Raw genomic sequence first — 18,675 nt, forward strand, 5'->3', positions numbered from 1 at the left:
CAAAGTATTTCATGTATCTGTTTTTGGTTGTTTTAAGGAATTTTAGAGGACAATGACAGAGACGGATCTTAGAATATTTTATTTTTATCATGTTTAATTTTAATAATTCTGCCTCTACATCAGATGATATATCTCTATTGACATCTGTTCAGTAGTAACATAACATAAAATAACAAAGAAAGAAGGAGGGAAGGAACTTTACTTTCCGCACTGGAAAATTATCTTTGGTTTCATCACACAATGCCAAAATACAACACAAAACAAGAAAATTGACAATACAACATCAACAATGCACCAACAAACTTTTTCATTTAAAACACATAAATGCAAAAATACAGTAGAAAATGCAGCACAATAACATAAAATGGGAGAAGGGCTAATTTTTCATGAAATTCAGTAGGCTATGCATTCAGAATCCTAATTACATTTGGCAAGAAAGAAATGCATAACGTAATGTAACAATATGAGTATGTGGCCAAATATTACAGATTCATTACAGCTTAATAAAGTGAAATAGCTATATAACCAGAACATTTGTTTATATGTTTATTTATTTGTGTATTCATTTATCTATGTATTTATTTTGCATAGAAACTGTATGTGTAAGAACAACAATGTTATATTTCTGTCCACAACCTAATCTAATGTGACCTAAGATTAATGAAACACCTAACTTAGTAATGACACATAACATTATGTTATTAAACAACATTATGCACTGTATGGGGGTATAGGACTGTAATACGTGGACAAAAATTATACATTTAGCCTTTAGTAAAGTAAAATATCTTAGTATATGTTATGCACTATTATTGTTTAATGGATCACAAACTATATATGCTAATATCTTACATTTATGTGGCCAAAAATGACAGATTGGACCATTGACAAAGTGAAATAGCTGTATTCTCAGAACATTTTTATTTACTCATTTACTTGTTATTCTTACAAGCATACATCATAAACTGTATGTCAGAGTATTTCCCCCACATCAGATGATATGTTTCTATCCACATCTGTTTCTAACATAACATAACCATAAAATGTCAGAAAAGGGTGAAAAATGTTGATCACCTCCCAGAGCCCAAGGGGATGTCCTCAAATGTCTCTGTTTGTCCCGATCAACAGTCCACAAGCCAAAGATATTTTTGTTAACCATCATAGAGGACTAAATAAACCAGATAATATTCACATTTGAGAAGCTGAAATCAGAGAATTTGGAAATTTAGAGACATTAAAAAATTACTCAAAACGATTAATCGATTGTCAAAATAGTTGGCGTTTAATTCAATAGATGGCAACTAATCAATTTATTGATTTATTGTTGCAGCTCTAAACATAATATAACAAAGTGCTTTGCAGTATTGTGAATGAAAAGCTTGGATGGTCCCAATGAGAACTGGACCTCCAGAACTGGCAAGACTGTTGAGTGCTCTACCCACTGAGCTAATATCCTACAGACCATGCTTTTTGGCTTACCCTTCCTTATCCTCAGGCTGCACCAGCTGCCGTCTACCTCCGACCACATTCCACGCCCCTGATATGTTGTCCTCTATACCTGCCTCGTCCCTCCTCCTCCTCATTTGTAGGTGTTCTATCCCCTTTTTGGCCGCAACTTTGCAAAAGGTGAACAGAAGTGATTTTCAATAGCACTGTGCATGACTAATGGTGGAAACATGTTAAAATCATCGCAGAAATGTCCTTGGGAAGACAAATGAATTTTCAGCAGAATAATTAACTTAATTAACAAATTTGCATGCATATTCATCAGGGCCATTGAAGTCTTTCCAGCTCAGCTTGATGAACGTTGCTGTGTAATAACCAGCTCATTTACATTCTGCCATCCACTGCCATTTGTGTGGATTACTGAGAAAAGGCAAAGTGTGTGTGTGTGTGTGTGTGTGTGTGTGTGTGTGCATGATGCTAGGGGTACATCATATGTGCACTCACTCTCCTCTTTCTCTTAACATGTAATAGAGAAAGCTTGATGAATTGATTTGACATACTGTTTTGTTGGTTACACACCCCAATTTTGGACCCAGCTGCCTCTCCTTACACACACACACACACACACACAAATATATGTACATATTCATACACACATACCTTGCATGAATGTGATTGATATGGGCCTGACTGTGTGTGTGTGTGTGTGTGTGTGTATGTGTGGAAGTGCTCTACACCCATATCTCCTTGCATCCTCCTCCTCCCCTCCCTCTCCCCTCACCCCCTTCTCTCTGGTGGGCAGTTCTTGGCACTGATCCTGAGTCGTAAACCCTCCTGGGTTGCCAGACTGTGCGTTGTTAAAAACGTGAGGCCCTGCGTACCCCCTCCCCGTCTCTGCAGGGCAATCTTTAAAGGCAGCAAGGTGTGACGGCACAAACTGGCAGCTTGGCAGCCATGCCTGAGGATACCAACGCTCCGTCAGCCGTGAACGGGCACCATCACATGGGCTCGCCTAACTAATACGCTCACCGTACATGTGCCTTTCTCATGCCTCATCTGTGCCAGTCAGAGACAAAGGAATTCATTAAGATATTTCACATGGCGTTGTTGTTTTGTGATTTTGCTAGGATATAGTTAATTGGGAATTTCACACAAGCTAAGGTAACTGAGGGAGAGATTATCCAAATGAGTTCAGAAAAGTTAATTACACTCACTTGGCTGTATGTGCCCTTGATCTGGTTGGGCAAGGAACAACATGGAAAACTTATTTTACGGCAGCTTGTGCAGGATATTTCTCCAACAATATGTTTTACATTCTCATCATGGATTTTTTCCTGCGATTTAGGTGTCACTGAACACTGTTACTTCCCAGTAGGTTACTGTCAGAAAACTGCTGCACCAGTAAAATTATCCTATCAGCATAAAAAGGTATGCAAAGCAAATGCTTTTGCACCTTTAACATAAGCAATATGGTGCACTGTCCTGAGATTTTGCAGGAGCAATTATCACATTTATTGAAGAAAGAAGAAAAAAAAAAAAACAGGCATGTTTCTGCAAAAAAAACAAAAAAAATAGCATCACCTGACACATAAAAACTTGTGATATTCAGCATACTTTCTTCCCTTTGCCTCTGTGATACTTTCTCCTACGCTTTTATGCAGACATATGTGTGACACTTGAAGCTGTTATCATAGCTGGAAGTGTGAAAGAGAATTGTTGCAGTAATATGCCGCTCTTGAGTGTTGTGACAGGAAAATGCTTTTCAGATACAGAATTGGCATTTTCAGTGTTTGTCTTCCATGCTGATAACACAGAAGCCAAGTTTGCAAATTAATTTCTCCAGAAATGCTTTTATAATGTTCAGTGCATGACAGATAGATACTTTTGAATGTGAGTTGTGCCGTAAAATAGATTTCACGCTTATTGAAAGACTTATTGCATTTTTAATGACATGTTTTACTCATAAAAAAAAAATCTCATTTATTGCATTGTCTCACCCTCTTTGTTTTGAAGCTTCCACTGAAGCAAGACGAATACAAAACACAAATGGACCATTAAACTGACCTTCAAACTGGGCCCTGTGAAAATCAAATGGCTGTCACCACACTGATGGGGATATTTACAGAACTGCAGCCTGTTTCCCTGCAGTAAGAACATGAAAAATACAGATCAGATGCTCGTTTTCATGATCCACTTTTTTTTTTTGAAGTAACAGCAACTCTCACAGCTCGTGTGAATAAATCTGTGAAAGCTTTATGGTTTCAAGTGATCACAGAACATGAAAGGAGGGTTTGTATAGAAACACCAGACTCCCCCTGCAGACATGCTTTGTTGGCCTGCTGATGTGATTGTTGCTTTTCTATAATAGCTGCAGTACATTATAGTTAAAACTTAAAACACACAAACACACGCTGTTTTGCCAGAGACATGTAAGAAGATAAAACAACACCTGGATTTGCTATGGATGGAGGGATGAGGCCTTCCAGGTATCTATATGAGTACAAGATCTGTGTTTCTTTTGCACATTACCCACCGAACTCGACCAAGTCTATTAGGAAAAAAAAAATCTTGTAACTTCTTTGTATCTCTTCTTTTGAGGTGTGTGTGTGTGTGTGTGGGTGTGTGTGTGTGTGTGTGTTTGTGTGTGTGTTTGTGTGTGTGTGTGTGTGCGCATGTGTGTGTGGCAGGGTGGGGGGCTTGATTTGACGATGGTACCGTTTGATGGTGCAATTGATGGGAAAGTTCTGAAGAAAGTCCCAAAGCCTCTGAGGAATTTGATTACCTCCATCCATTATCTGCACAGTGAGCAATCGCGAGGCTCTCCATCTGTCATCCGTTTCATTTGCATCGTCAACACCTGCCCTGCCTTATGCCTTCACATTTTTTATAAGCTGCCTTTCATGGCATGGAAAAATGTTGATTTTTCCCTCTAAGTACATTAATTCCACAAGTTCAAAGAACATATTGAACGCGAACAACTTGGTTTATGTCTAATAGAATTCGGAAACTCTCCTTTTTATTGCTGCAGAGTTAAAAAAAATATTCAAGATGCTTTCACAGTTTAGTGAACAATAAAGCAATAAAGTGTTTAATTTTAGATAGCAACACTTTAGAGATAGATAGATAGATAGATAGATAGATAGATAGATAGATAGATAGATAGACTCACTCAATTTACATATCACCATCCTCGTGTTTGTTACCAACACATTGTGCTGCACACACTCCCTGTTCTCTCCCTCCTTCCCTCCCTCCCTCCTGCCTCAATCCTCCCCCATCCATCCATCCCGTCTCCCATATCCCCAGGTGGTGCCGACGGCTGCGGGGCCCATTAGCGACAGAATTCCTGCCTCCAGCAGGCCATGCGTGTCCCGAGTGACACATTTTTGGACCGGCACCAAGAATCCAACCCTCCGCAGACAGCTCACTTCCCTCTGCAGTCACCACAGTATGTGCATGTGCGTGTTATATGTGTGTGTGTATGTGTGTGTGTGTTTGTGTATATGTGTGAGAGTGAGAGAGGGAGAGAGGCCTTGCGAACACAGCATGAGTCCCACAGGAAATGCTTGAAAGGCAGTATGGGACAGATTGGTGATGGCGCAGAATGGTCCAGAATACTAAAAAGAAACGCAAAGATGCTCTACAGTAGAGAGATTATACATCGCTAAGATGACTCTCCTGTCTGGTTGTGGCATTTGTTACAGTCGTAACCTCCATGAACCCCCCCCCCCGTACATCTACTGTATGCATTACAATGTAAACTGCATAGGAGTTTTCCATTTTCATAGAAAATTTTAATTGGATTTTGCAGCTGCACATTGTTGTTTGTTGACACTCTTTGCCAGATGATGCTTGTGTACCACATTTTATTTTACAAACAATTCCTGTTCAGGGAAGAGAATAGTGCAGTCTGAGATATTTTGCATGTATTGTATGCTGTGAAAGGTGGCACCACAAAGATTACCACATCTGATTTGATCTACACAAGTGATATTTGATGGTCGATCAAGATTCGTATTAATCATAAGGAGGAGTGATTATGAAACAATACGTATTGAGTTAAGACAGAGCAGTAAGTCCTTTCAGTATCGATATTATGAATGGATTCTTTCTCCATACTAATAGATAGTTAATTATGTACCTAATGACTCCTCACAAAGCACTATATAATTAGTCTAGATGAGCCGAGAAAGTTCCTACTTGTTCTTACATGTTTAATGTTGGCGATTTCTCATTTCCAAATGGGAATGTGGGTGATGGTGGTACAACATTAGTCTCTGTGGAGCTTCAGAAAGGTACTGATATCTCTGTCTGTCTATCTGTCTAGCTATCTGAATAGACAGATAGATAGACATCTGAAATTAAACACTTAATTGTTCATGGAGCTGTGAAAGCAGCTTGGAAGTTTTTTTTTTAATTTTATTTGCAGCAATAAGCACAGCAATATAGTTTAAAGTAATAAAGACTTTTGCCTTCAGTGTGTTCTTTGAAATTGTGGTATTATAGTTTTTCTCAATTGCTTAAGCAGATTTTCTGAGACACTGTTGCAGCTTTCAAAACACAGAGCAATCGCCACATTTTTTATACTGAGCTGCACATTTCATTTGTTATGCAAAAGGCTGCCATTCACTTGAGCTATTCAAAGGGGACATATCATGCTTTTTGTGATTTTCTGTTATTTTTAACATTTATTTTACTTGAGGTATATTAAAAAAAATGTTCCCAGCAAGTCAAAAGCGCAAACGCTTTGTTTGCAATATTGGGACTGCCTAAAAAATTGTATTTCACTCGGATGGGTGTGATTTCGCAGGACATAGCACTGCACACTTTAGTGAGCTCCATGACCATCTCAGCCCATGCTCTGAGTGCATATTCATGAGTTTTCCACAATGGAGGGTGAGTTACATTAGTTTTGTACAAATAATGTAGGTTACTACTTTTAATTTGCACTATCCAGTCACGCTAACATTAGAATGTCAAAACATGTGTCCCATATTATGTGCCATGAAAATATTGGATAAAATTTACTGGCTAGCTAACATTAGCTAACTGTTAAGCTAACTTTATGTTACACAGATGTTTCCTTTGTAAACAAGCCTCACATGCTTTTCGCCTTTGCATTTTTTTATTCTATTAATGGATTGTATTTTTGTTTCGTCTCTCACAGATGGATAAAATGCTGCAGCAGCAGCAGAGAAAGACATGCACATGCATACACATACATATACACACACACATGAAGTGAAATCTTATACAGGAAGGGTGTGAAATATTAGGGGTGTAGGGGGGATCAAACAAACTATACTGAATAATACACACATTCAATATGAGATAGGTTAGTTGTGCAGATGTATGTCATATATGAATGTTTACATAATATTCTATTAAAATATTCCTATAATTTGTATATTTGGTCTCACATATGTGTACATGGAAATAATTCTTGTGTGTGCCTTGTAAGCCTGTATGGGCTGAGCATCTTGATGTAAGATAAGGCCTTCAGTGACTTTTAATTACATGTTTTGACAAACACTAGTATATCCAAATTATGAAACCCAAGGAGTTGCAACATGCACTGACTCTGGTGATTGCACCAACTGAAATGTAGTTTGGTGAGGAGTTCCCAAATTTTTCCATGCTAAGCACTCTCAAATAGATAGAAAAGAAACCTTTTGGTATGGAACCCTATGCTATGTCCACCTGAGAAGAGGTATCCTACCCCTGGCAATAGAAGTAGGTAAGTGAGGAAGGTGGAGTGTATTTGGTCTGTGACCTGGGAGATGATGTAAATAAATTGCACTTAGTCTTATTGTAAGCTACTTTATATGATCACCTGCATGCACCCTGTAAGAATGCAGAAAAAAAATCCTGAATTATTTTGGTGTGATGAAAATGAGAAGGCAAAGTGTGGGATAGCTTTATTTCTAAATCTTGGAAAATTAGGCAAGGTAGAATGACTAATACATACATACAATATGAGATCAGTTTACTTGGATTTAGATTTAGATTTTTGCTCTTGGACAAAATGTTATAATGGTCAATTTGAGAATTTATCAACAGTCAAGTGAAAGTCTGCAGGGAAGTGTAGTTGCAGTTGCAGCCATGCCAGCAGTACAAGGAGCAAAGTTACAATGAGACGTGAGGTCTCCTGTAGGTTTAATCTTGGGGATAAGGCAAAGATTAGGTTAATAAACAGCTTTTTAGGTTACAGTTTTGCTAGCTTATCCAAAAAGTGACGAGATGACCCAATGCGAGCTGACGAGGTCGCGCATAAGGCACACAAAACTCTGTGTGATGCAGGACGTAATACACCGCCCCCAGGGGAAATACCACATTTGGTATGATACCTCTACTTCCTCTTGTGTTGATGTCAGATTGTTCGCAATGCCTTTGTTGCCAAGGTTGTTCCATTGGTTGTTGGTGTGGTACACTCATATTTCGAATCAGTTTCAGACTTGAAAACTCTACGGATGTATTTGAGAAGTTTCCATTTCGAGTAAAGAACGAGAAAAAGAAGTGAAATCCTACTACTACTGTTTGTTTGTGTAGAACAAAACAGACTGGGCTCATCTGGAGGGGGGCCTTAAAGCGACAGGAGCTAAAACAGCCTGTTTCAGACAAAAGCTGAACTGAGAGGCTGCCTCAAAGGCCAGTATAAGATAAATAAGACTGGAAAAAATAGACTGTAAATCATGCAAAGATATTCCAGTAGAGCCCCTGAATATAAACATAGATCTGTCCTCTTTACCTCATGTCAAAAGTAAATAAAATAGCCAGCGGGTGCAATGTTGCCACCAAAATAACATGTCCCTTTATCATCGTTTAAAGCAGTGGTTCTCAAAGTGGGGTTCCAGGGGATCCCCAGCAAAAAGGAGAATAAATTATTTACACTATAATTCCATTGATAGGTAACACAATGACAGAATGTATGACTATTTTGGTCATGGGTTTCAAACACTTTCTGTAATAAAACATCTGAAAGCAAAAATCTTATTAGATGTGGTCTGTGGTCTAATTTGTGTCAGTTTAGGGGTTCTCGACATGAATAAGTGTCAGAACCACTGGTTTAAAGGACCATTGTGTAAGATTTAGGGGGATCTATTGGCAGAAATGGACTATAATGTTAAGTATGTTTTAATTAGTGTATAATCCCATGAAAATAAGAATCATTATGTTTTCGTTACCTTAGAATGAGCCCTTCATATCTACCATGTTGTACTGCCATGTTTATACAGTAGCCCAGAACGGACAAACCAAACACTGGCTCTAGAGAGGGCCTTTCATGTTGTTTGCCAGTTTCGCAGCTACCCTAGGTTCTCCTACACGCTTGAAAGGGAGGGGTATTCAGTTGGTTACAATCTGCAACCTCACTGCTAGATGCCACTAAATCCTACACACAGGTCATTTGAGTCAAATATTTAAGGAACTGTGTCAACATGACAGAAGACATGTGTTTCTTTATGTCATTTCTCATTGAGACTTACATACAGTAACTCAATAATGAAGTCACATACCCTCTACAGTCAACTGAATAAACTCACGGTTCTCTCACAGCAACATGTCTTCTGTGTCCACTTCTCCAGTATATACTTTCACAGTGTATTTTCATTTCTTCCCTCATGTGTTAGCAGGCTGTTGACCCTGTCTGATGTCTGCCTGTTCCATGTGTTCCATGTTCAGTAACCGAGATATCATATGTAAAAAAGTGTGTTCACAGTAAGAAATTATTTTTTGAGTTGCACCTATAAACTACATTTGACAACATGTGATAAACTTCATTGCAAGGTGTTATTTCTGTAACTGAATTTAAACGATTCATTTGTTATCCCTTCTTTTTGTGACAACACCAGATTTCAGAAATAAATTTCTGTTTGAAAGGTTGTGATAGTTAAATATCACAACCTTAATAATAAGGCTTTAATGTTTTGCATGTGCGGATTTACACAATGAGCATGTTGATAAATGTGTCTGAGAGTAATAGAGCCCATTTACCCCTTAAACCCTATAGGCTTTTTTGCTCATTTTTCAATCCCTTTATTTACAGACTTTTAGCAAAGTAACTAAATGTCTTAGCCAGGCATGTCATGTATTGTTATTCTCAGTATAAGTTGGGCTACTAAGAAATGCATGTAATTTTGCATGTGAGATATCGTATACAGAATAGTATTTGTGTTCCAGGGATATAAGAACCATGTTGATAGGACATCCTGAGCCTTAAAAAAAAAAAGTGCAAACCAAAAAGAAGAATATTAATGGATTGTGTCACTCCTATTGTTATTCTTTGTCTTTTATAATCTAGTTCAAAGTTTTGGAACTACAGTTCCCATGATGCATGATGCTTTAGTGGATAACGGCAGGAACAAGTGCCAACTACCACAGCTTGAGGCTGAAACCAATGCAGAAGTACCTTAAAGTGCAATGCCACTGATGGCTGTTAGACATTGGCTTCAGTCGCCTCCCTCTCTAGAAATATTAAGTCACTAATTGTTTTCAACAAGTCATTATGGTCTCAATCGCTAAATCCAGGCCCTCTAATAAGTGTGCTGGTGGTTATTTTGGAAATTATTGCTCCGTTAATAAGATTTGAAGAGTTATAGTAGCTTTGAGTTCTGCTATGTGGGTGTTGATTGACAGTTGTGATTGGCAGTTCACTTGCCTGCTGCTCCCCCGGCTCCAGGACTCCTAATGAATAGGACTTGTCACAACATTTCGGTAAGTTTAACGTTACTTGATACCTTCCCTGTTAGCACAATTTAGCTAAAGTAGTTAACGTTAGCCCAAAACATCTTGGTGTTCCCAGTGATCTAGTGTTAGCTTTGGTCAAAGGTAGTGGGGCGTTTCCAGAACATGAAAGGCAACACCCCACACTTCTTATTTGGAAGGTCCTGGCTCTAAACAGAAAAGATGGGGCCAAACAATTGCCAAAAAAACTGGTGATGTCACACCTCGCTATGTCCATCTTTATGTTCATCTTTATATATGTATGGGCAGAAAGTACTGTTGCTGTTGGCTACACTTGAGCCCAATTTCTTTAGCCTATATTTGTTAACATTCTGGCAAAGTTGCACCATGAAAAGTCCTGCTGAATGAACTATCCACACTTCCAGTTTGCACCATGACCATGGATGTAGATCATTATATCACTATTTATCACTGGATTACTTTGACACTAAAGAAAACTCAAAACGTGATGATTATGAGACAAGATCTGCAGTGTAAGTCACGCTGTGTCTTGTCTGTGTGTTCAAATTTAACTGAGTTATGACTCTAGGAAGAAGAAGAGTACTTAGTGATGCAAATTGCCTCCATCAAGTGCAAAGGGTTACACATTTTCAAGATTAACTCAGTGCATCACTGGGCCAATTGAAGATAATTGCTCTTACACATTTGGATTCTACAGTATGTGAAAGCGAGAGGAAACGTATACTCTGTTGTAAATAAAAGGAACTGTGGATTTGCAAAAATAATGGTTTTTATTACAGGATAGCCAAAGCAACTGTGAAAAGCTGTAATGTATTTAGGAGGATCTATCTATCTGACTATCATGCAAACACTCCGCAGTGCAGTCATGACTGCCAGATGCTCATATTCACAATCGAGGGAATCGAAACCACTTCACCCAGTAGCACCCGCGCCTCTCAGTCTGCCCTGAAATAGGGTGTTGCTGGGGTGTCAGAGGATCACACCCCTGATTCCCAGCTGCTCCCAAACCCACTCTATATACTCTCTCTTATTGTAGCCACACGCTCTCTCACACATACACATACTACACCCACTCAGAGTACCCTTAGACCAAGAGCACAAAGCACAAAGGTGATGTAGTGACAGATGCTCCTGTCACATACTTAGCATATCTCCACCTCCAAAATAGTGCAACTGCAGGAGTCACTCTGCCTCTCTCACTCCATGGAAACCAGCGCTACTATTCATAACTCATTCATCTCCACTCCCCGCCAGATAAAAGCAGCTCTTAAACTGCAATCCTTCACCCAATATTTATCCAATCTGACCAAATATTATAATGAATGCCTCTGTCTCTCTCCTCTCTCTTCTTCAGGCCAACATATTCCCCACATCTCCCTCCCACCCTGTCTAACCTTTCGGTGCCAAGTTCACAGATAGAGAGAAAGTACTTCCTGTGAGAGGCCGGGCCGGCTGCCAGAGAGACTGATCCACCAATCTGACACGTTAATGAGTTCCTGGCCCATAGTACTGGAGTGTCAGGCCTCCTCCACTGCAGCATCAGCCCTGCCGTGACCTGCAACACACACACACACAGACACACAGACACACAGAAACACAAGCACAAATGAAACTGAGTCCCTCCCCACACACGCACATACACACTAAGAGAGACTGAGGGGGGGGGGGGGGGGTGGGGGGGTTCAGCTCCTTAAATCTGTCTAATTAAAACACCAAATCCCTCTACTCCCCTCACCCACCAACCCAATCCTCACACACACACACACACACACACACACACACTCGCACCCCACCCTCCTCCATCCCCACCGCCACCACCCCCGATTCCGCAGGAGAAATGATTATTAGGAATTTAATGGGGGAACGTTACCCATCCCACACCATCTGGGGCTTGGGAATGGCACGAAATTTGAGGATGCTTGCCTGACGACATGGCGGGGAACATTATTTTCATTTTTTTCTTGACTGGCACTCAGATTTTAGACATTGCAGGAAAAGGCTCGTGATTACAATAAATTACCATAATATACTGCAAAATAAAATACACATAAAGATGGAGCTGTGTTAGGTGACAGGTGACTGCATGAAACTTTTCTCAACTTCTCAGATGATTGTTGTCGACCTCATTCTGCAACTTATCCCTATAGAAACACAATGTTTGTTTTGCACTAATTATGATACAATGTCTCGGATTGCAAATGCGCCTCTATACGATATATATCCCCCATTCTTGTCCTTCACCTCCCACACAGAGCTGGGCCATATGCTCTCTCTTTGCCTATGCTTCTTTCTCCCCCTACTCTCTCTCTCGCTCTCTCTCTCTACCCAGCTTAATGAGCTGCATGAATGTAGGGGTACGTGTACACGTTTGACCCCGTGCTAAACTGCCGCACGCCACCCCGTGGACCCTGTGGGCGTGAAACACCCCCTCCCTCCACTCCTCTCCACTCCTCCCCACCCTTGTCTGCCTCCCGTGGGAGGCCTCAAGAGGGATTTGAACCCTCCATATACATACACACACACACACACACACACACACACCTCCCAGCCTGGTAGAAAAAGCAGGAACAAGACAGACGAGGTGAGAATCTTCCTGCATGGGACAAACAAGGCCTGGTGGTGGCGTGTGGGTTAGGGGGGTAAAGAGGTGCTTTAGCCCCCTAACCCATAAAGGACCCCAAAGGGACCTCTAGCCACCCAGTCTTCCAGTTTTAATGATGAGACAGAGGAGGAGTGAGGGAATGAAGTCAGGAAAACAATCGCTTTTTCTAATTTTCTTGTCACATTAGTTGAAGTTGTGGTTTTTCAGCCTTGCTGTGATTCTTTTCTGTAATGTAAGAAGCACATTTCACCAAATGCAGCATTTTATTTCATTATCTAAATCAACATGAAGCAAATCCCAGCACAGTTTGAAATTCTTTGCAGTCACATCAACAGGAAGAATTTTTGAAAATGGGATGTTGTTTAATGATTTCTATTGAATAACCAGTCAATACTCATTTATACGAGCAGCTTCCACCAGGCCTAATTTAGTGTTTTCTTTTTTTTTTTCTTACAGTTGTGAATCTGCACAATATTAATATGTCTTACTTCATAATCATGCAAATTTTCATGTTCATCTGTAAAAACAAAGCAACAAATATGCTAATAATGATGTAACATTAGATTACATCAGACGGTACAATTTGGTGATGATGATTTACAACACCAACTCTTTTTTTCCCTTTTTCTCATTAGTTAAACTTCTACAAAACAAAAACAAAAAAGAAAGTTACTGTAACTTGAATCCTGATAAGTACACAGGTGTCTTCTGGTTAAGTAGCTACTGAGCTACAAAAACAACATTGACAATTATTTGAAGCTCAAAAGTGGCCTGAGAGGGCCCAGATGGAAATCCTTGTCATTTGTGAAATATGATTTCATAGTTGTGTTTGTTGTTGCTGCAAAGATAAACTTTTACTAAAGTAATTACAGACATGCCAAGCTCATTTTCACTTTCAGTTTATATCTGGTTTCCTTAAACAACAAAATATTTCTCATATGTCTGTCTTCTTCTCGAAAGCTTCAATTATTCCAACATAAAAATTCAAAGAGAGTTTTGAAGGTTTTGAAAGAGACATATTTTCATTTTTATCCAATACTGACTAAACTGTACTTACAGTTTAAGGTTTTTCTTCATATTGCTTTTGCACTCTACATATGAATTTGGTCCTAAATGGTTTTTAAAAAGAATTTTATCAATTTAAATACCAGCCATCTGACTGGCGTAAAAGAAATAACCTGAGCAGGTGCGTGTGTGCGTCTGTCCTCCTACAGTATGTAAATGTGATTGATAGAGCACACCTGTGTCCTATATAATATATTCTATATAATGTCTGTTGAGTTGTTATGTACCTCGGTACCCTGTAGAAGACTGTCATGTCGAGACGTTGGTAACTTATTAAACTATTCTTGCATCGTGGCTGCGAGTGCGCGTCTGCCTTCCTTCACACGCGCGTCCTTGGCCAACTTGCTATTCCAACTTTTCTAATGATTACATCCTGAAATAAATAAATAAATAAATAATACTAAAAATAATACAGAGAACGGTTTTCAGTATATTTTGATGATAATACCCCAAAGTGAAAATACACATCTTTAACAGTGAAAGTAAGATAGTCGATAATTTAACAACTTCCTCCGGATATAAACACGATGTAAACACAAATAAATGACTTAATCTACATGATCTCATCAACAACAGCTTCATATTGCTTCAATTGATTATATTAAATTATTTCATGTATTTATATATTTTACTTCTGCAAATAAACATGCCGCAAATAAAGGGGAATAAGTGGGTTTAGCCTCATTTAAATCTCTTTCTTGATGTTTAGAGTCATAAAAAAAAGCTGGAGAGCAAAATCAAATTGTTTTTTAAGACCTGAAAAAAAAAAAAACAGACAGTTATCACCTTTTCTCCGAAATTAAATCTCCAGAGATTACCAGTTACACTTTTCCTCTAACTGGGAGGACTGGGATCGACTGTCTGTGCTCTCTGGCTGACATCCAACACCTCATGGGCACAAATCAGCCTTCTGATCAACTGAAATTAAATCAATTTATATCGACAAGCGTATTTCAGAGGAAGAATCACCAAACTTTGTTGGCTGTGTGAGATTTAACATCGTTTCATTGTATTTTATCCAATAATGCGTAATTACAAATCCCCCAATTAAGACCAGGGTTTGACTTGTTATATAGAAAATGATTGAAATGCATTTTTTAAAATTGTACATAGCCTGTTAAAAATCTGTTTCTGTGAACTGTGCTGAAACAGGCCTCCACACACCTCAAGCCTGTGAAATTATACTAGATTATTACAAGATGCAATTTTTTGATAAATAAATAAATAAAATTACGCCCGGGGCGTTTTTTTTTATCGTGATTTATTTTTCTAACATTTTTTTTTTTAATTGCCGTCTGCTGTCGATCACTTCCACAGAAAGCTGAGGAGCTGCAGGGCTACAACATAAAGCCTCTCACAGCCTCTCCTCATTTTATAGCGACAAAACACATCACAAAACATTTAACACATTACTTCACGAATATTTCGATCCATAACGAGTTTTCAGAAGTGTGTGTGTGTGTGTGTGTGTGTGTGTGAGTGTAAGTGTGTGTGAGTGCGTGTGTGTGTGTGTGTGAGAGAGAGAGAGAGAGAGAGAAATAAAAATATATCTCAAAGTTACAAAATCAACAGGATTTATGAGAGTACAGTCACCAACATTGTGCAGAAATACATGAAGTGCATCACAGTTGCTCCTCAGCAGGAACAAGGAAGTGTAAAAGGTTCACATCAAACTATCCAAAAACTTTCATTTCGTTGCATATTGATGTTCATCATCTCCCTTTTTTTTAAGGCATGTTGTTCGGATTCATATTGTTTTGAAACTGTTCACCTCACACAAAATGATTTTCCTTCCAGTGCTCGACCTCAAGCAAAACTGTAGTGAAATATACAACAATAAATTTAAAAAAAAAAACTTTATGGAAATTCACATAAAAGGTAACACTGCTGAAATGTACAATATTTTTTATAATATATTATCAACATTCAAATTGACGGACTTATAATAAATAAGCTTAAATAAATACAATTTACATTCACCTCGTTACCACACTATTTACTCCACATACAAATTTTTATGTTTTTTTCCCCACAACTTCCTGTATTTATATGACCAATTCAGATGACATCATCATCAGGTCTCCTAAACACATGCACGTCTCCAAACTTTATGATCATATTGAATTTTGTATAATTGCCATCATTTTAAGTAGATATTAGATTATGAGAAACGTCTTGTGAGAGGAACATATATCTTTTCTTTTTTTTATAAGCAAAGATTGCATTTGGCTGCCTTGCATAGCTCAATTGACCTTTATTGCTAACAGACTGAATCTCTGAACTCCAATCATGTCTCAGCAAACTTCCCTGATGATGAAACATTGTTAGATTTTTCTTCCCCGCTGTTTCATTTGGCTGAATTTAGTTTGCTCATTTTTACCGATTTCTAATAATATAACCACCAAAACAAAATAACGTGCATTATATCATCGTCATCCACCTCACAGCATGACCGACATCTGTAGCACTGACAAATGATTATATATACCCAGGATAATTTAGATAGAACATACAAATTGCTCAGAATCTCTTATCTTTAACGAATTATTCTACATTTGAGTTTTTGTGGTTTTCCACTGGAAACAAGCATGTGGCACTAAGCCATCAAATCTTAATTTTCTGTCAACGAAGGAGAAGATCTGCCTTCAGACTGAGATAATTGAATTTGTTTCCAAACAACATTCTTGCTGTTCCTCTCTTTGCCTCAGATTGACACAAATGAATCACCGAATAAGTGAAATCTAAGGTGCAGATTTTTTTTTATCGTGTTTCAAAGAAAAATAAGACTGGATACATGACACAAAATTATTTCTTAAAATTGGCATTTTTGCAGTGCATCAGCCTGTCTGGAGTCCATTTCGTTTCACTCTCGACATCTGCGGGGGGAAATTGCATCGCTTCTGAAACTTGAGCTTTGTCCAGCTGATTGATTAATTGTGGAAAGAGCCATTAACTTCCCCTTGTGCTTGGAAGGACTGGCTGCGGACGTGCAGATCGTAGGGGAAACGGGCCTCTGGGGACACTCTGTACATGGAGTTGTGCGCAAGAGCCGCGCGTCCTGGCGCACTGCAGTAGCGCATGCCATAGTGGCTGCTTTTGCCGTAGTCTGGTGGATCCTCGTGTTTTAGGGAGAAAATCCCATTAAAGTTCATCGGCGGGCTCAGCTGGCCGTCGAAATGCGGGCTCCTGCTCTCTGGGGATGGGTTCTCGTAGTACGGCTCGTACGCGCCGCTGTAGCTGTAGTGACGGAACGGCTTGGCGCTGCTGTCCAAGCTGCCACCGCTGTGGCCGGGGGGCGTGTTCATGTCTGAGCCTGGGTACGAGTACATAGCATCGTATGGCGATCTGCCAGAGAACATGACCTCCCCGTTGTGGTCTGTGAGGAAATTTCTCGCGTTCAGCTGCAAACAACCGGCCACTAAGTTGGTGGTGGGCTGGGATAATCCTTTGCACAAAGTCTGTACGAAGGTGAGGAGGTCCGGTCTCTTCCCTGCGCTCAGAGTCTCTGACAGGGCCCAGATGTAATTTTTAGCCAGTCTGAGGGTCTCAATCTTGGACAGTTTTTGAGTTTTTGAGTAGCACGGCACAACTTTACGCAGGCTCTCCAGGGCGTCGTTCAAGCCGTGCATCCGGCTGCGTTCACGGGCGTTGGCTTCCTGACGCCGTAGTTTAGACCTGTCCATATGCTCCTTGCTGATCTTCTTTTTCCGGGGGCCTCGCTTTTTAGGAAGCCCGTCCTCATCCTGATCGTCCTCTCTCTCATCTTCCTCTCTGTCGGAGATGTCGCCCTCTGCCTCCCTCATGTCTGAGTTGGACCTGTCCGGGTTGTGCTGTCGCTCCTGCTCCCGGCTCTCAGGTAAGCTTTCACGGGGATATTTGGCACCAAACCGTGGCTCGCACATCATATGCGGTTCCTCGAAAGGCAGTGTCAACATATTTCCTGTAAAAATCAAAGCCAGAACATAAACTATAAGGACAGAGTATACACCACCGACGTCTTTTGAAGGTTGTCAGTTAATTACCTTGTGAATGGGTCCTCCCAAGAGGAAGAGGAACAAATTGGCAAGCGAGGCCAATGTCACAGCTTTCTACCTTTTCAAAGGCACTCAACTTCATTGTCTTTGGACTTGTTGTAGCAATAGAACCTTGTTTTAAGCCTTTTATTACATGATATCTGGTAATAATACATGATAACGACCCACTTCGGGGTTTTTTTTGTTTGTTTTTTTAGCAAAAGCACAGTACAAAATCATTCTGCACACCTGAACTCTGAACAAAAGCCTATTAATGCATAAGCAATATAAAGCTAGTAATACTTACCTCTGGTCAGCGTGCACCGTGCATGTTCCCAAATATCTCCTCTGAATCTGCGCCGCAGCTTCTTCTCTTGCAAACCAACAAATTATAAGAAAAAGCTGAACCTGCGCACCCTCTTTTTTCTCTGCTTTGCTGTGTGTGTTCTGCTCTTCTTTCTCCCCCCTCTCTCTCTCTCTCCCCTTCTCTCTCTCTCTCTCTATCTTCACCTTCCCTCTCTCTTTGAGGAATGACACTCATGCCAACAGCGGGTACCCATGCCATCTGCCGCTGACGTCTTGTGGCAGCCTAGACCACGTGTTCAGTCTCCCATGGGACCTCCATTCCGTACCGATCATCTGGCAGCTCCGGTAATGGGCACCGGGAGGCCCGCGTTTACCGTCAAAAACACAGACTGGAGAGGGATAACAACTAATATCTGCATCTCTCCGTGTAAGAAAGATGAATTAATGTCTTTTTGTCTGGGAAAGAATGAGGAGAGATTGCAGTCATTCTCAACAGGTGAGATAGATAGATAGATAGATAGATAGATAGATAGATAGATA

The 18,675-nt window shown here is 39.8% G+C and overlaps 1 protein-coding gene across 1 annotated transcript; it reads right to left on the minus strand.

Moving 5' to 3' along the window:
- Positions 1-15,415: 15,415 nt before the first annotated feature.
- Positions 15,416-18,217, minus strand: neurod6b (neuronal differentiation 6b). The gene is made up of 2 exons (XM_042429297.1): positions 18,137-18,217; positions 15,416-17,756 (listed from the first exon to the last, which is right to left on the minus strand). Exon 2 carries the CDS (start codon positions 17,749-17,751, stop codon positions 16,747-16,749), a length of 1,005 nt encoding a protein of 334 aa, XP_042285231.1. The 5' UTR covers positions 17,752-17,756; positions 18,137-18,217; the 3' UTR covers positions 15,416-16,746.
- Between the last annotated feature and the right edge of the window lie 458 nt (positions 18,218-18,675).

Source organism: Thunnus maccoyii, chromosome 12 (assembly GCF_910596095.1).
Source record: "Thunnus maccoyii chromosome 12, fThuMac1.1, whole genome shotgun sequence".
Classification (NCBI taxonomy): domain Eukaryota; kingdom Metazoa; phylum Chordata; class Actinopteri; order Scombriformes; family Scombridae; genus Thunnus; species Thunnus maccoyii.

Coding starts and splice junctions, on each gene's coding strand:
- neurod6b (XM_042429297.1), bottom strand. CDS start 17,751: ATGTTGACACTGCCTTTCGAGGAACCGCATATGATGTGCGAGCCACGG.